General features: G+C 39.1%; 1 protein-coding gene across 3 annotated transcripts in view; it reads right to left on the bottom strand.

The window, feature by feature from the left end:
* Positions 1-19,917, bottom strand: part of agbl4 (AGBL carboxypeptidase 4) — a 292,812-nt gene that overhangs the window by 120,682 nt on the left and 152,213 nt on the right. For all 3 annotated transcript variants that reach the window (XM_055049048.1, XM_055049065.1, XM_055049056.1), the window contains exon 5: positions 15,999-16,215. In XM_055049048.1, the coding sequence (XP_054905023.1) occupies positions 15,999-16,215 (217 nt within the window). The remainder of the gene's footprint in view (positions 1-15,998; positions 16,216-19,917) is intronic.

Here is a 19,917-nt window from a genome sequence, read left to right as displayed (position 1 = left end):
AGGGTCAGACATTAAGAATTCCTTTAGTTAATCTCATCCAAGCCGCAAAAGCAGAACATTTAATTGCCATAAATATACACTAATTAGGAAGCATGAGCTCTCATGATGTTTTTCCCACTCAATACAAATATACAGCAAAAATAGCATTTACTCTACAGAGTAATTACCAGCGTCTGAAAGAGGGAATAAGGCTGGCAGATGGTAATTTCTTGGGGGTTAAGCTTCCTTTTCTCACCATACTGTGTTTGCCAGTATAAGCTACATAGATGCCACCCTTGGGTGGTATGAACTTTTCGTCTAGGATTGAGTGCCTTTGCTGGGATCAAACACTCAAATGAGCCGTGATGATGAGTCTGGTGATACACGCTGCTGCCTCTCAGCCTCCGCCACAGAGGGCTTCTTATGCCAGTCCGTTCCTCCTTCTTCTCACATTCCTGGCCCTTAACCTCAGGCTCAAGTGTTTGAACTCAACTTCAGAGGATCTTTAAATTTTTTAATGAAAAATATTTCACTAGGCCACATGCTGCTGGTTAATTGGCTTTTTTAAACATTGACCAATAACGAGGGCCCTGTTGAAACATGCAGATGTATTTTCAAGTGCCTAAGACGAGTTGAAAACACATCACGTTTCTCAGTGTTTATAGTGGGACTAATTGTGACTTATCTCTGATAAAAGCAGTGAGAATGCTGCCATTTGAGCTGTATGAACTTTTAGGGATTCATGTGCGGTGGGCTGGTTTGACACTGTGTGACTGATAGAAAACTGGGATTCTAGCCAGTTCAGTTTCTATCACATTTCATCAGCATGTACTGCTTTAAATCACCAAGAAACATTTTAGTAGGTCGTCCTCAGACACACTAAGGTAAGCAGTTATGTCACAACATTATATTACTCACTTTCTACTTCTAAAAGTCCTGCATATATAATTTTATTTTCTATGCCTCCTAGAAAGCAACTATGGTTTCCTTGACATCAATCTAAGTCACTTAAAGAACAGCTAAACCCCAAATCAACTTTTTTTGAAGAAAAACTGTGTAAATTGGTCCTTAAGTGTGCTATTGTCGTGTTTTTATGCAAATTATGACATTTTCATGTAAATTTCTAAAATATCCCACCTAAAACCAAGATAAATTTTCTGATTTGTTGTAGAGGCACAGCTTGTTTGATGTCTTCATCACTGCCTTGCGTTTGGGTATGAAACCATCGGAGACACTGAATCCAGTAGCTTTAAGTGCAGTAAAATAACGCAGCCTTTCATCAGTGATACACTGTCGAGAAAATGTGATTATGTACACTTTAACTCACAAATGATGCTTTGGGTACGTCATTTTCTACGATAGAGAATTCAGGCCAGATTAAGAAAAAAAAAATGACAAGAATAAAGTCATTATATTAGATGAGTAAAAAACTCATCTGATATTAGAATAAATAAGAAAAATATATTCATAAAATAATTTTTCTTAGCCGAGCTAAAATAACTTGTCATCATTTTTGCTTTTTAACAGTAACCGATTTTGTCCCAATCAGAGTTTCTACAGGACACCCTTAACCACTTATTGCCGGAAATCATTTATAATTAAGTCATACAAATATACATTGTCCTCCCAGTTTGTTTGACACAGTCTGACTTTAAACCAGACATCCAAGGACATCCAACATCAAAGATAGGGATGATTTCTTACAGAAGTTAACTATAAAATATCCATCTAGCATTTCTGCCTGTGGCTGACGGCACATTCATTACCATAAGTAAGACAGAAGCAGAGCAATAAGAACCATAAAGTTTTTTCGGCTTAAAAAAAACAAGCTAGAACAGTTGAATGAATAGTCAAAATATTTATTTACAAACCGTATGTAAATAAGAATTACTGGGAGAACTTTAATGCAGAGGATGAAATATTTTCATGTGAATGTTGTGATGGTTTTTGAAGGTACATTTTTTTCTGTGTGTAGGCAATTTGGTTATTTTACTCATTTAATGTTCTAACTTCCAAATTGGTACATTGTATTTCATGAACAGTTATTTTCTCAATATTTTAAAGCCTCTTGCTGGTTTAATAGTTAAGAGCATAAGTTACTTATTGGAATTGTAGGGCTTGTTTTTCTAATTTAAATATGCATGCAGCAAACAATCACCACAAAGAGAAAAAAAAATGCAGCCCATAACATTTCAGGCTGTTTAGCTTGCAAATCAACAGGCCTGTCAGCCAGCCAGCCAAGCAATCAGTGTCAGGGATGAGACAAGGCCATAATCCAATTCAGGTTTTTACACGGCATCATGCCTTTACCTTTGACAGTATGATTGATGTGTATGTAAATGTGTTTTGAGGAGGGCTGTGAGCAGCTAGTTAAAGCAGACATTTAAGGCTGCTCTGTCAAAGACAAATAGAGGGATGTAAAGAGACAGAAGAACAAGTCGGAGAAAGAAACAAAAATAAAGACAACTATTGATCCATAAATGAAAGAAGATGGACATTGGCAGAGACCCTGACAAGCTGTTATGTACCCCTCGAGTGTCTTCTCTGAATTCACAGAGGCAGTTTGACAGCTGGCGTCCTACAGCGAGACTTTATCCAACCCACAGCAATCAGGAAAAACTGGACTGTTGTTTAAGAGAGCTTCCCTTTTGTCCTCTGATACCCCTGTTTTTGATGTTACTGTTGTTGTTTTTGCTGAAGAAAAGAGAAACTGAAGCTTGATCTTCAAGGCATTTTCTTAAAAAATTAGCATGAAAGTCAGTTCAGCTGCTTCCAAGTCTTCTTCAATACCACTAATCTACTAGCATTCATTTTCTGCCTCACATGATTGACAGAGAGCTGAAGAAAACTTCAAAATATATATAAAAAAAAAAACTTTGAAAGTGAGACATTTGACAAAAAAAAATAAAAAAATATTCCAACTGCTGAAGCAAGGAGGTAAGGAGGTGCAAATTTAGATGCTAGTTTTATTAGATCACATTAGAGGAAAGCCATTTGATTTGGTGCAACTCAAACTGAGCCAGCAGGAGGCAACAGGATCCCACAACACAAAAGTGACATAACTAATCAGAGGTTTTAGAAACACGCTTTAAGTGACGAGATAATTACAATCCACCAGGTTTTCACTATGTTATGTTGTGTTACAGTACAGGCACAATATAGGTTGATTTGTAAGTAAAGCAAACTTACCATGTAATCAGGTTTTTTAAATTATTATCTAGATTAGCTGATTAGCTGCACATGCTGTGATGATTGCTAATTCCACCAGTGAACTTCTATGACAAAATGAAATATATGTGATAATTTGAGTCCATCAAAAACAGAATGTCAAGTTTTTCCATTGCTCAGCATCCCTGCAAATGACACCATTGGCATGTCAGTCTCAGCTCCTGTGTGCTCTCAACCTGCCCATGTCCCCACGTTCCTGCCCATATTCACATCCCCAGTAGTAGGGAATAGTCAGTATCGGAGACACACCAGCTTGGCTAGAGCTAAATCAGGCATTAACTGAATAAAGTGAGACTTGACAAAGGAGAAAAACCAAAAGGGAGCTAGCATTAACACTCAAAGAGCACAAATACACCAACACTTCTTTCACCTTTGTGCATTGGTTCATTCTAGCACTGTCTCACTTTTTTAGATTTCAGACAAATGAGCTATTTGTCTTTTAAACCAGTTCAGGTAGGCAAGGTGGTCTCTAGTGAAGAGCATATGCCTCTACCATAAAAACCGATAAAGCTGGAGTCGAAGTCAAATGATTGAATAGAAGGTATAAGAATCTCAAGGATTTAAAACCTTTTGTTGCTGTATCTTTAAAAATATGTAAGCAAATTAAATTGTGATGAATACAGTAAGGCAAGGAAAGCACATCTGGACACACCTTTAAAAATTGAGTTCTTTTGGGCCAGTTTAACAAACTGTGGTTTCAGTGGGATTTGTTTAATTAATTTTGAAATAATTAGCCCATCTTCATATTCAACAGTGTTTGCATTAATGTGCAGGAATCAGAATGGGTTTCTCAGTGTTCCTTTCACATCAAGGCACATTTTTTTTATATCTAGCTGCCATTTCACACTACATAACAAGCTGAAAGTATATGTGAGTGTTGCTTTCTCATTAAAGCAGACCTACACAGGAATTGTTCATTAAAGAGATGGTTCCTTTCAAGCTCAGTCTTCAACAAAAGAATCGAGGAGACAAACTTGAAAAGGAAGGGAATACACATGACATGTCTCAAAAGTATGAGGCAAAGAAATGGAAAATTAAGACATTTTTCTTTGAGACTAGTGTTGATTTTCTTTTTCCCTAGCTATCAATAGGAAACTCCAGCATAGAAATGGAGAAAAGGATTGATGGGAAACAGAATACTCATTTCCCGTGAAATGTTTCCACAGCCATCAGATGGCATCAAACAATGAAACAAAGAAATAGAAAAGGGAATGAAAGAAAGGGACTACAAGAGGCAGCAATTGTGAGGGAGAGTGCAAAAGAAAGAGAACCCACACATCTCCTCCATGTCCCTGAGCGCCCTGTGGGCTCTGCACTCTGCTCTGCTGTGACTCTGATAAAAAGGAGGCCCCCATTCCTTTCAATTTGGCCAGTGAGCCCCAGCCCTGTTAAAGGCAATCGACTGGCTGAACGCAGGCACTATATCATAATATGCAGGTGCAGACGAGCCCAGACAGGAGAGAGAAGGGAGACATGGTACCCTCGGAGAAAGAGAGAGACTCTGGCATCCATCTTCCTCACACTTGCACTAAACTATTGGGGGAAAGATGCACATAGACACACTTACTACTTACTACTACAGTGGCAAAGTAAGAACATGAAACTTTAAGAGAAATTGTAAAGCTGATGGAAAAAAAAATCGGATCACTTTCCTCATTTTTTGTTTTCAATTTAAAAAAACAGATGAAGTAAAAACATATTTTGTAGAATAGGGAATAAAAAAAAGACATGTTTTGAAAAAAAGCATGGTGGGTAAAGGTCCCTGTAGGCGTGGGAAGGCCAGTGAACTGGCTAGGGCTTGTTGCTATCTGAGGCCCCCAGGCGTGTTGAGTTGCTGGACTAAGTCAGAGGGGCCATGCCTGGGGGAGGCTGGGGAGTCGAACCATTTCCTAAAGGATGGGTGACAGGGCAGCAGACTGGAAAGAGCAGCAAAAGCTTGAGCAAATTACACAGGCAAGATCGTTTTACATCTGCAAATACTGCTGCTCATTTCCTGCCGTAATAGCAATGAAATCAAATTATTTAGCAAGAGTAGTAAAGTTCAGCATAGACCACCTGCTCAGATGCATACATCATTGTCCTAAAAAGTACACACACTCAACAATTTAAAACCTTTTTCTATCTTCGGTGTGAAATTTATCCTGTAGAATCTAAGAGGGAACATTTTGGAATATGATTTGATTTCCTTCAGTAAACATCATGAATGTGACTTTCTAGAAATAGAGTTCAACTAGACTGCATGATATTAGGAAAATCTGTAATTGCGACAATGATTACACTACATTTTTTTTAAACATTTTCTGCTATTACCATTAGACAAACTGGTCAAAAAAAGTGTCCAGGAAAATAAAAAAGGAGCTGGAAGGATGACTCAGAAATGAAAACTAATGTTTGGAATAGTTTATGGGAGCCCCGGTCGAGTCCTCGGGAGCTAATATCCTGCAGATATCGATGTATCTCTTCTCTGAATCAAATGGACGGCTAGTTAGCAGGCCTCTATAGATCGGAATGACACACTGAAGAGGGAATCCAGCCACTTGATTCAGATGTTGTAGGAGAAAGGATGCATCCAAAGATTACAGGATAGCTCTCGATGACTAGAAATGGGGTCATCTGATCCAGCCAGAATCTATGGGGTCTGGACAAGGGATCTCCTTGCAATGTAGTATATTTGAAGAACTTTTCTAGAGTGATAAAATAATGCCAAGTCAAGATGCTGGATGCTGACAGTCTCCTACCAACAAAGACTAAATGCTAAAATTCAATTACACATCTCCTTTTTTATTCTCCACATAACTTTTTTAGCTGTGTTGTCGTATTAAAGGTAGGAAAACCTTTCATTTATTCTGGTATTGTTTTTAATATAAAAACAAGGACCCTTTAGGATCCAATGGATAACAGTATCACAGAGTATGTTGACAACACGAACTGCAGGTAAACTCTTTGCTTGTGAGAATGTAAAGCATTCACAGCCTTTCGTCCAAGATGAAGTGGGAACGTTGAGAAAAGTGAAGTCGAGCGGCTCGGGTCAATAATTGGATCATATGTGACTCCTGATCTGCTTCACAGAGAATCTGTAGCGCACGCAGTTGTAGAGTAGTGAGGTCCATAGCTGCAGGCAAGGATAAAACTGCAGCAAGTCTGCAATCCTACAGTTTAACCCTGACCTGTCAGTCATGCTTGGCTTTCAGCTCAAGCTTATCACTAAATTTATTGGACTGAATCAATCCCTTGTATCTGGGATTCAGAAGAAAACTAACCCTGCAGAAATGCCCTATGTGTTCAGACCATGTTGACAGTACAAAATGCAAGCACAAAATTTCACAGGAGCCCTGAAGGTTGTTTGACTATGCAGAAGCAATCGGATTTAATTTCACAGTAAAGAACTGCCGTAATCTAAACAATGAGAATAACGTGTTTGTGTCAGATTTAGTCTCCATAAAACTGCCTGCCCACTGTTCTTTGCAGAATAATTTTAATTAAGCTACATTGAGCAGTGTGGCTTTTCACAATAAAATTTCAATTGGATTCAAGTCTAGACTTCGGTCAACTCCAAAAATATTTTATGAGCTCTCCGAGGTCAATATGATTTGCTGTGTAACCCAAGAAGGTTCGAGCCAGAGGTGAAACTGACAACTTTTTCTTTAGTTGGACTATTTGGATGTGATGTTCACACTCTTGAAGAAATAAGAAAGGCTTGTTACTATGGGAACCTTCACAGTCTAGCCCTTTCTTTAGTTCACTGAATTTCCAAAAACGTACAAATAACTATAACCACTTCAGGGCCGTTAGTTGTCTATTGCTCTGCTTCTCATCCACTCTTAGCTTTATTGTTTATGTGCTTGAGCCTACCTCATGTTGCTAGACAGGCTCTATTTACAGTGATTTCTTTATTGCAGCTTGCAGGAAGTAATCAGGCTAAGTGAAATTTATCCAAAAGATGTGGCTAATAACAGTTAATCAGCCACATTAACTTTCCCTGAAAAATAGAATCAGGGAAAGTTATATTTTTTCCATAGGATCAAAATGGATTTGACAGGTATTTTTTTTTCCTCTTACTAAATGAAATCAAATTCTGAAAACAGCTGCAGTGGATAAATTCATATAATCATTGTCTAATATTAGAATTAGTGTGATGATCTGGTTTGTTGTTGTTGCCAAATTTGTTTTTTTGTGACATCTTTATGACAAGTATTCCTATAAAAACATTTCTCCTGCCAGCTTCCAACTACTGGCTGGATGTCCAATCAATAAAGTCAGCATTGTGTCAGAACAGTCTCAGCAAAAAAACAAAGAAGAAATGTGAGGCATAAACAAAACTGTGTATTTGCACATAAACATCCACACAGATAAAAACCAAAACTGATGCACCAGTCAGAAGTGAACAGGCCTAAGTTTATTCCTCTCAAGTAACTTTTGACAAGTTCTCCTCCACATCCCTGAGTTGTATTCAGACGTGCTCGAAGTGAGTTCTGGAGAGCAGTCATGTAGAAAGAGAATGCTGTTACTGGAGTTATTAACAGGCTCCTGTGTCTCCCCCTGCTCAGCTGAGCTATTCAGAGCATAGCGTTCCTCATCTGCCACAAACACATGCCGACAGACAAACGCAGCAGACGGACACACCGTGCACCCCCTGCCACGCGTTTCGCAGTAATATGTTTTTTGCCCATTTACAACAAATTAAGTTTCCCTCAAAGTGAATTTCAAGCTTGGCTGCTTTTGGAGGGCAGGCAACTCTTTTTTCATTAATTTTCATTCTTTTTCCTCCAACAAATGATTTACTGTATAGCCCGCTCTACGTTACTCAGCACTCACGCTCTTGTTTTCTCCCCTCTTGCTGGCGTGCGGTTGAATTCAGGCCAGGCAATGGAAAGCAATTACACTGTCAGAAAGGTATATTCTGATTTATTAAACAACTTAAATGCTATCTGTTTTGCTCCTCATTGTGTCCCCTTTGGGAACTGAGTCCTGACACCCAACTGAGATGGAGTGAGTGCTGGTTGCTCAATGCTCCATCCATGGAGTCATCTCAGAAGCAAGGAGAGCAAATTTCCATTGGCAGTGGAGGACAGAAGGATGGTTGTAGCACAGCTGCAAGGATGGGAATAGATTTTCCTCTGACGCCGAAAAAGGAGGGGAGGCAACGAGAGACAGAAAGAAAGATGTTTGCTATCAGCCACAAAGGATCGGTTTGGGATAATGTTAATCTTTTTATTTAATTTTATGAAGCGGGTTCTGAACTATCAACCCACCAGAGAGCTCCACTTCAATGAACTGCGTGCCCCGAGACAGCAGCCATTTCAGAGATCTTTTCATTAGCTTAATTCCTATTCATGCAAAAGCAGAAGAGGACAAAAGAAGCTGGGAGAGGGATAGAGCGGAGACAGACTGCGAAGCCATTAAGGTGTGAATACGTTCCATTTTCCTAAATAAATATTATCTCTGTCTGAGTAGCCCAAAATGTGTGTGCTTTAACGCCAGCATTATCATAAGAATTAATAAGGGGTCAAAACTGAGTGATCATCACCTAAAACAATTTCACCCTCACCTGTGGTACTTTGAATCTATTTATTGAGCATATTATTTTTAAGTGCACACACAGCTGAGCTGGGCTGTAAAGTTAAACATGTCAAAGAAAGACAAACTGCACTTCTTCCTTTTCACAGCGAGCTACACATCAGGAGGCTGAATAACGCACCCCCACACCCCACCTCCTTCCAGCCCTCATGTCCTCTCCTTCATTACTGCGTTCTTCATCACCAGAGAGATGGGAGAGATGCAAGGCTGGAGATGCGTAACAAAGCAGCAAGTGTCCTGGGGGAACCATTAGCTGGAGATAAGATGCCATGCAGCACTATAACATAAGGACATAGATCATAAACCTGCTTATCTTCGGCTCCCCCTGGATCACCTTCTTACTCAGCTGTCTGAGGCCAAAAGACTGCAGCTTCAACCTTTTCTCAGAGATTCTTGTGATAACCTAAAGATATTCACATGCATGTATCTGATATATTAAGGGTCATTTGCTAATTAAGTTAAATAGGAAGAAAAAAAATCAGTAGCCAAGAAACATGTACCAATACAGAGATGACCTTTTCCATGTACAAAGAATTTCCTCACAGTTCTGATGTCCAGCTGCTGTAGGCAGAGATTAACATATAACCAGATGATAAAGGGACTTTTTTCTTCCAGATGCAAACTAGCTTTGCACATGCAAAATGTTAGTATTCCTAAGGCAGAGAGAGGAAAATTGATGGCAAATATATGGTCTAAAAATGAAATGGCAAGGTTCAGTTAACATTAACAACAAAAAGAAAACAAACTAAAAACATAAGTTATAAACCCTTACTCTCCATATGAGTAACACTTCTAATGTAGAGGTCAATTAGAAATTCAGGGTGATATTACAGATAAGTTTACAAAATATTGTTTTCTTGTTCTTTTTATTTTTAAATTTCTATCTGTCTTAAGTTTTCAGACTAAGTCAAAAGAAGGATAATTTCAGGAAATTTTTCACCAGAAGATAAACTTGAAAATTTAGAAAATATCCCAAGTTGAAAACTTTTTATGACTATCACCCACTTCACACATTAAGTCCATGCAATTCCACAGATCCAAAATTGACAGAAGCTTTTTAGTCTCAATGTTTGATTTTGTGGCTGTCCCCCAGGTTTTTCTGGCCTGGTCAGAGAGCCACATTATAAAGGCTACAGTCTAGAAATAAAGAGAAAAATAGTCTGCCACGTGGCTCCACTTTGCACTACCACCTCACCCACGCAGTGGTGAGTCGATGACCATTCTGCAGCTGGTCTTTGAATAACACTCTGTAAATGGAGGGCTCTCTTTATTACAAACCTATCACACAGCCATTCACAGAACTGTGTCTGTGTCAAGAACTCAAATACTGGAGTCAGTTAACAGAAAAGGCTGCCATTAAATAGTCCGGGTAATTAAAACTGGTACTTTGCTACAGCAGATGCTGGTCTGAGAGTCGATGACAATGCATGATGGGTGCAAAAGCCAATAGTATATTTGACTGTGAAAAGTCCAGGTGGAAAAGGTCTCCCGTTAACACAATGGCAGTCCACAGAGCCCAGATTGAAGTATGTTGTTTTCTGTTTGCCTACCCAGGCTCCTCCAGTGTGGCTGCTGACCTTCTTCTCTCTCCACGGCTGGAGTGGCTATTGATTGGATCTTGGCACACAGTGTACAAACACAGAGATAAGGAAAGAGAGGCAGGCAGGCAGATATAGGCGCAGTGTCCACTCTACTCCTCTCCTGTTCAAGACACAGCTCCCCAAAAAACAGAGGGTTCCTGAGAACCGCTCTCTCACTGAGCAGACAGCCCAGACATGGTAAATGAACATTCATGTCGCACGGGATTAAGTCTCACGTTCAATCACGACAGTGTGAGCAAAGTTAAATCACTGCAGTCAACAGTTAATGCTGCTTTTCTTTAGCACAGTACAAGCGATCAATCACAATCTTGACCTGATCTGTGGGATTTCACCAGAACGACAGAGCTGAGAGCATGTTCCACAACAGCTTTGTGATGTTCAGATCAACAGCTTTTACTTTTTGCGTCTTTGCAAGCCAAATTCCCGCTTGGTGGTGAGCAAGTGGCACGGAGGCTTATAGGTGGCACATTCTTTCTCCCACCATGAGGCAGCTATCTCATTTACACTTTCTTTCCATCTGGTTTACAGGCAGAGGCTGTGCTGTGTCAGAGGTGACTAATAGTGTCATAGCCCTTCCCTCCCCACAGGGCCAGCACAAGAAAAACCTCAAACTGCTGCCTCCGCAACTCCAGGGCAGAACCTGGCTGCTGGTGAGGGGGAAAGAAAAATGCTTTGTCAACAGGCAGGCTGGGCAAATAAGGTGCTTTCAATTCTCGATGGCCAGGGGAAACTTGAGGAGCATAAAGAAATGAGGAAATAGCTTGAAAGATAGAGACAGTAGGGGTCATTTCAAAGAGCCTTGTTAGTATTGTAGCAGGTCGAAAGCCTGTTGTCTGTTTCTCTGAACCTCTGTGGACACGGATGCCTCGGGGGAAGAGAGAAAGCGGTTTTCTCAGATACTGTCAGGATGGTCCTCTAAAAGGAAATGTTCAGACAGACGGAGACCTGACAAGCAGACATAAGTCCATGAATCCAGCAGAGAAAGCACAGGAAGAATCAAAAACTTCTCCGTTGGGAAATAAGATGGATTTTTCGGGTATTTTTCTTTCAGTGTTTGTGTGTGATGTGTATCCGGGTGTCTGTGAGAGTATGTCTTTTAAAGTTCTCTGTGTTGGGACTGGAGTGCACTTAGAAACTGCAACAAAGCTTGAAGTAAATTTTACATTCCAGAAAAAAAATAAATAAATTGTAGATAGATATTACAAATACGTGAATAAATATGCCACCCTGACAAAAGATCTCAAATGAATGCCAAAAACCTCAAACTATCTTTTACTTCTCTGAGGTCCAGGAGGAAAACTCAAGCATTCCCCACTCCAGAAAAAAAAAACTCCCCTGCTCATTCTGTTGGATCCTATAGTCCTCACAGCATGTTCTCAATCTGATCCTTAAAAAACCTTCAAAAAGAGATGCCAGCAGCCATCTTGATTAATCGCCTGAACCACCTAAATCAACCGCTTTCAATGAGGAAGAGCAGCAACTCCACTCAGAGCTCCCAGATGACAGAGCTCCTTACTCTAACCAATGCTTGAGCCAAAGCTTTTCAATGGAAAAACTGAAGATCAAAGTTTGTGAACCTTTAAAGATGAGCTTCTGAATGAATATAAATTAAGATATAAAATACTGCAAAAAAAAAAAAAGATTCTTGGGAAAGTAAATGTAAAACTTTTTGTGCAGAGCTGATCAAGCGGTGCTATGGGCCTAGATTTAGAAAAAAATATCATGTGAACTCAGACTAATTGGGATTACATTTTTTTCATGCTAAGAAACTTTAAATGTGTGTGGGTTTGCTTGTTCCCTTTCTGGCACGTAACGTAGTTCAGCAGAACTTAGTAAGCAAATAATCATTTCAATCTAGCTCAGTTTCACTGACTGGAACACTATTTCACTTTTCACGATAAGAAGAAAATAAAATACATTTCAGAAGATCAACAGTAAGCAGAAAAATGGAAAAAGAAAAAGGATCAGGATAGTAGGGCGCTTCCCGCTAGTGTTATTTACAGATACTAGTGCTGGCTTATTGTAGGTGAATCCCTCTCCTTCACTAATAAAGGCAGCAAAGGAACAAAACAGACATGAAGCAAATATAAAAACTGTCCAAAACTTCATCTGATTAATTAATAAACATTTCATTAAAATTCCACATTAAACTGACATATCAGATTACCATTTAAAGTCCTGATGTCACCACAATCCTCTTTTTTATAAAACTGACACAGAAGTAGGTTAACATACAAAGCGAGGTGAACAGAGGGACATATCTAAGTTGCCACATATGAGGAAATCCCAGGATCATTGTAGCGACTAAGAGTCACTGCTTCAGTAATTTAGAATACTACAGATCTCGTAATAATGTTATATACATGACCCACAAGTGGGTGAAGTGGTAATCTGTGTCCAATTATATAGGAAGATGGTGTAGATAGTGATGCAGCAGGTGATGGAGCAAATAAAAATATGTTCTGCAGTAGCTTCAAGAATGTATGTATATCCAAACTAAAAGCTCTGAATGTGTTTTCTTTTTATTGTTCCTCTTCATTCAGAGTTACTTTGTATTCAATGAAACAAGTTCTTCTTTCTTTACGTGACCATTAAGTATTGCAGACCGGAATAAATATTTCAGAAACTAAAATTCTAAAATATCTCAACTTAAGTATGCAGACTGCTTGGTCTGTTATTTGTGGGAATACATTACAGAAAACAAATTAGGCAGCACAACAGAGGCATGCCAGTGCAAATGGCCCCAAATCTTATTTCCGTCCTTATGAGATAACTGTATCCATTAGAAGGTTAAAGCTATTCTGGTGTCCCAGGCGTGTTCTGTCGTAGCCAAAGACTCTGCCTCGGAAATTACAGCAATCTGTCTTTAAACTTTGATGCAGTCGAAAAGCTCCCTTTATCCATCCTCATCTCTTTCCTTCTGACCTGTGTGTGTGTGCGCGCGTGTGTGTGGAGATGCATATGTATATACGCAGAAGAAGGAAGAAATGGCAACAACAAGCGAGAGAGAGAGAGATAGAAAGAGAAAAAAAGAGCAGTCAGGGAAAGAGATATGAGAGGGTGGGGCTAAGCTGTCTGCGACCAAGGCCCAGAGAACATAAAAAGAAAAATACGGTCATAAAACCTCTCTATGACTATGAATACTAATACTGACTCTATGAGCCAAACCAACCAAGTCTGTCCTCTCTCTGTTCCCCTTTGTCTTGCGAAGAAAAATGATGCAGCTTAAAAATAAAGTGAAAAGAGTGTGCTGAACAGCCTGAATTGTATATCTTAGTTCCAACAGTGTTACACACATAACAGTTGCACAGATTGAAGAAAAGAAGATTTGTTATCAGCACCAGAGAGATGCATGAAGCCTTCGTTTTTTCAGCCGCTTAGGTCAACTTTATTTACAGCGTAGTGAACGTCAGGGATTTTTACTACATTCATAACATTGCAAAACTGTGAAAGTAAAATCACACATAGCTCTTCGTTTTGTCAAAGACCACAGAAAAATATTATAGTCAGTTGTCATGTCGTAGCCACAATGCAGAAGATTCATTATCAGATTTATGTCTCGCCATTCATTGCGACTGCCACAACAAAACAAGTAATTCATCTTTTTATTACTTAAAGGCAGTAATGCTTTATGTTAACAGAACAAATGTACATTAAATCAGGCAAAAACAAACGGCGTTTTAGTTCGGGGCTTTTATGTGTGTCATTAATTGTCTAAATCTCAAAGGGATTTTATTTACATACAATAAATATTTGTGTTATCTCTGTGCAAAAGTGAAATTTAAAGCCTTTTTTTCCAAAGTCTAGCTTTGCTATCGTCAGCTAAACTGTGTATTGATACTAGATTATAAAACAATAAATCAACTTTCACATATTTCTCAGCACATAAACAGAAACTGGAAAGATTATGACACAAACAACACATGTCTGTCATAAACCAAGAAGCTGGACAATGAAAGTATTTAGGTCTGTTGACCACACAGCGTCTCTATGGAAGAGTGGCAAGAGGAAAGCCATGAGAAGTACTGTCAAGCCAGAGAAGACAAGGCAAATGTGTAAAAAGGTTTCTGGTCCGATTCAACCAGAACTGAATCTCTGAAGGATCTGAAGCAAAATACTGAAATTAAATAAGGTTGCATATCACCAAAACACACAATTTCCACAAGTAAACAGTGTAGCAACTCCCCATCATGCTGTGCAGATGCTTTTTAGCAGGAGGGGGAATCTGGATAATCCTGGAAGAAACCTTGTTAGGGGCTGCTAAAGATTTGAGCGTTGATCAAAGGTTCACCTTTCAGCAGGACGACACTAAGCGTACAGTCAGAGCCCAGTTTAAGTACAAAGCTGAATCCAAATGAAAATATGCGGCAAAACTTGACAAGTGATGTTGGCAAAGGCTCTTTCTCAAGTGCGACTGAAAAATATTTTAAGCTATTAAAAAAAATGAGAAAAATGATTTTAGTCTGTAACTATAAAAGGCTGGTAGAAACAGACTTTGCAGTGAAAAGTAGTTCGATTCTCTTTTTATCACTTTTATTTACTAAAAAAAAAAAATATATATATAGATATATATATATATATATATATATATATATATATATATATATATATATATATAATATTATTTTATTCAGTGTCTATGTATTTTTTGAACAGTTCTTCTTTCTTTTCACTTTCTATGCTTTGTTGGTTTATTGCATGAAATGTGAAGTTTCAAGTCACTGTATTACCGTACACGTTTTTTAGTTGAATTAATGTTTTTCAATATATATGTATACCAATAAAATAATCAGAAATTTAGCTGTGGCTTGTTTCTGTGTGTGGACAAAAATGCTGTTAATCTTCAGCTGATAATGTCTTCAGTCATTCCTGAATGGAAAAGTAAAAGTTTTTGCTCTTACAGCACCAGCTGAACAAAAACTTAAAAAAAAAACATCTATTCAAAAATTAAATGCTGAATTACTACACAAGAGTAAAGAAAATGAGTAATTGTAAATATTTTATACTTTCATTATTAGCACTAGACATTGCATCTTTAATTTATAAAGGTTTTACACCTTTAAAAATGTGCCATCAGCTGTTTCAAATTTCAAAGTAATCTCTGCATTTTATGGTCAAGTGCTTCTTACAAGTACCTGTACTCTCCTGGTATCTCGCTTGAAGCAATTTTTCCCTGACAAATGTTGGAGGACAGAAGAAAAAGTCATAATCTCTCAAGCATTTCTAATGAGTTTTTCTCATACAATTATTTGATAAGAGCAGACAAGACTGCAGGCTGCATGTATGATACACTGGCTTTCACTGCTGAGGTGAGAGCTCCGCTGATCACATGAACACACACACGCTCACACACACGCAGCTTGTAGCACACCGTCTCACAGTGTAACAATACTAATAATAACATGAGGCCAAATTTATGACCAGCAGGCACAACTCAGTTCCCACTCTGGGTCCCTTAAAGCTAAAAAAGAATAAAAAAAAAAGACACACACCATGTCCCATAATTCCTTGAATCCACGTCATCATTTAAACTGTCCCAAACCTAGACATTTTTATCCACCTCACATTTTCATTTGTCCACCTGCTTGTGTCATTTTTCATTCTGGGACTTACCACGCTGAGTCCAAGCTGCTCCCTCTGCAGGTAGGGGAGGTTCCTGCGCTCCAAGCTGGCAAGGTAATGCTGCAGTCTGGTGTAGGTGTAGGGGTAGCAGTATGCAAACTGGTAGACATCGTCTTCTCGGTCGAAGCAAAAGGCAAATGACATTACATAGTTGCGTCTGTGGTCAGGGCAGCGGTAGTAGTAGACGTTTTTCGGTGGAAGCCTCTGCCTGCAAAACAAAACACATGGCGATGATGGGGGGGAAGCCATTCATGCTGACAACAACCATAAACCATAAACTCAAACAATGTTGAGTTTATGGTATTAACATTTTTATAGGTAATATTAACTATATTTGTCTTGAAATACATCTAACTTGAAATATTTCAAATAAGTATTTTAAATATTTATTTGTTGTCATTTTAATTATTCGGGCTTACATACCATAAAAAAGATTTGGAATTGATTGACAAAAAATATTAAACTTTTTCATCATACTGAATTAAAAAAGGAATAAGAGCAGGTATTAGATTGAATGAGGGGAAAACATTTAACTGAAACACATAATTAAGAAAACACATTTATTGACACCCCTGGGAAAGATGTGGAAAAAGATTTCAAATTAATTAATCTTTTATTGCAGCAGCATAATCTCACACAAAATGGGGGCATGTTGCATGTAAAATATTTGCTTATAACAACCATTACACAATTGTTTGTACTATCAAGCTAGTTTGACAAAATATACAAATTATAACTTTAATTGAACTGGCATTTTTTTAATCACTGGCCACAGGGGTAATTTTAAGACCCATATTTTTTGCCTGTCACCACAGTGGTGAGGAAGTTGGACATGTAAGTAGAGAAAAGTATTTCCAAACTTCCTTAGAGCAAAGAGTGGACGTTCACATTTCCACAGTAAGCATTTCAGTATTTATGATTTGTAAGCAAATCTGTAAGCATTTGGTGTATGTAACAAGCTGATATAGTAATTTTAATGCATTCCATTAAGGAAACCCTACTTTATGTTGTGCCCGGATGAAAAAGCCCTGGACCTCCTGTCAATATTGTCCAGGATCGAAGTACTTCAGTCCACTGAACTCCACAGATCTATTTTTATCCACTTTCACTGGTTTTAGTACAAATTCGTTCTTCATTTATTGTTGATTCATAAAACAGAGAGAAAACAGGAATTTGTTCAATTAACTGAATTTGTTCCCTTTTTTGAAATCGTACGTTTTAGTCTTGGCCTTTCAAGCATTGACTTGCAAATGTACAAGTCTAAGATCAGAAAACAACAGCACAAAAACTGATATCTTAAAACTTGCAGCATAAAAGCAGTGAACAGAGGAAGATGATGAGGGATTGGTGTGTTTGGGACATCGGGATCTGGGAGAAAGGTGGAATAAGGAGATAAGGCAAAGATGAGAGAGCAGGGTGACGGCAGATCTGGAACTGATACACAGATATACGGGAACGGATGGTGGCTAGCAGTGCGGCCGCTTCTGTGGCGACTCTGGCAACAGATCAGATATGATGTTATCAGGACCAAGATAGAAACAAGACTTGATAACCAAACAGGATGGACCGCTCTTTTCCAGCTCAGATAGAGTCTACTTCTTTACATGATTCACCCACAAAGGCAAGAAGCAAGCAGGAGAGCCAGGCGTCTTTGTGCACAGACACCTTAATGCATCATGTTTTGCATAGATCTAGAACAGACATCTGTAGTGAACGGACAAACATTGTCAAGAACTTGAAAAAATATCTCCGTCGGTACCTAGTGAATCAAAAAGCTAAATCACTCAGTGTCTTACAGAGAAAAAGGAACAAACGCCAGGGCTGATTATTCCTTCAGAGGTAGAGAAAAGAAAACGTCTCTGCATGTAGCTATCTCAGCAGAATACTAATGCAGCTAGTGGCTAGCTATACCACACCCCGGCTGCCAACAACAGCCTGCATACCAGGGCTATCCAACAGCTTGCAAAGAACAGAAGCTAAAAGGAAAATACAAATCCTGCAACAACAATGAATTCAATTATTCTTTTCTCCCTCTAAAACTCCACGACCACTTTAGTTTCAAGTGTACTTGGAAGGACAAACTAAATGTCCATGTGACACCAATGAGCTTCAACTCTTGGCTCGAAAAGCACACTGGTGCTTTTTTGTCGTACGAGCCCTCCGAGGTGTGGGTTAATTAAAATATGATGACACCTCACCTTTTTACATATTTCCCTGTTTGCCTGCGTCCATCCATGCAATCCCACTTCTCTCGTTTTTCTTTCTCCCTGCTGGGAGATGTGTGACCTTGCCAGAGACTAGAACAGTCCTGGCTATTGATTTTAATTAAAGCTGCTTGTCCCATCACAGCATTATAGTTATAGACGAGAGAAAATAGCTCTGTGACTCTGACTATGGGAAAAAGAAAAAAAAAAGGACAGAGTGGAAGGAGCTGGCTGAAGAAAGGGGCTTTGCATCATTTAGACACCACAGATTCATGGAGGAAAAGAAAGCTACAGCATATGCACATCGGTGCTCACGGTCTCTCTGGTTGTTATCTGAGCAGTCAGCGCTCCTGCTCTGAAGCTGCCAATTTGTTTTATCTAAATGGTACCTCCCTGTGCCTCTTCCCCTGCCCATCTCTTGACGTGGCACAGAGGTGTCGTTGCCAAACAGAATTATCATTGTGTGAGATGGACGGGGCTGGGGAGGGGGATGAGAACCTCCACTAGCATGATAACACTCTCCCGCACACCCAGTTTTACAATTCAGTGATTACAGAAACAAACAAACACTGAGGCACACAGAGAAACAACAGCACAAACTCAAGCCATATGTGAGCTACATCAAGGTCATTCCTTTCGCAGTGAGCTGTGGGACACGTTAACCTCCAGAGCTTCTCCTCACAGCCGTGCGGAATAAAGAGAGATGAGGACCAGAAGAAAATACAGAGGCAAACACCAGGCAAATGCATAAAGAGGAAGACAAACAGAGAACGGGACACGGAAGAAGACAAAGTCAAAGATAAATAGACAAGAGGGCAATACAAAGGGATTGAATCGCAGAGAGCTAGCAGGCCTTTAGTGATGTGTCAGCTTGTGTGACACGTCACTTTTCTACTTCAGAAATATTTGCTATTACAAACTCCTGCTCTGATTCTTATGGCACTGAGATGAAGGCTCTAAATTCATAGCTTTTATACAGGCGACACTTTTGTCTATATTTTCAAATCAGTCAAGCATAAAGGACACGCCAATCACGGCTGATCAGAGTGCTCTCACTGACAGAGGAAGAAAGTTGCAGGACAAAACTCAGCGCCTTAAAACAAAACACACACACATACACACATTCAAAGAACCCTTTTTATTTTCCTGTATCACTGTTGTCACTTTAGGCCTGTCATCCTGTCAACTGTGAGGAAGGTTAAATGTCTCCCAGTTTGGCAAACATTTTGCACTGGATGACAAGTTTCTTCACCCTGTCTATATTACCGGACCAATAATTGAAGAGGCGTTATTTCCCAGCATTATAAAATGATGTCAGATGTTAGATAGGTGCTTTGTTTTTAAAGCACAGCGTCGTGCCTTTGCTTGCATGCTAAGTCAAGCAGAAAACTGCTTCTGAATCACCGCAGGAGTTCATATTCACATATGTAATAGAGGACATGTGTGCTTCTGTGCATGTGTGTGGAGGCATGTTGGCATGCATATATATTTCTGGAGCCACCACTTTCTTTTTGGATGCAAATCAAGTTGCAACAAAGCTTTGAAGAGACACAGTTACTAGGCAACCTGTGCTGGCTTTGTAATTTGGTTGAGTCGCTGTATATTTCATGTGGCCGTACAATGTATTTATTTGACTGCGGCTTCATAAATGCGCCCTTTATAGTACCTTGCAAAAGTATTCACATGACTTAAACATTTTTATCAAT

The sequence above is a fragment of the Poeciliopsis prolifica genome, unplaced genomic scaffold, assembly GCF_027474105.1.
Source record: "Poeciliopsis prolifica strain line A6 unplaced genomic scaffold, Auburn_PproV2 SCAFFOLD002, whole genome shotgun sequence".
NCBI classification, from domain to species: domain Eukaryota; kingdom Metazoa; phylum Chordata; class Actinopteri; order Cyprinodontiformes; family Poeciliidae; genus Poeciliopsis; species Poeciliopsis prolifica.
Note: the sequence above shows the minus strand (reverse complement) of the source record. Positions and strands in the feature narration are given on the sequence as shown.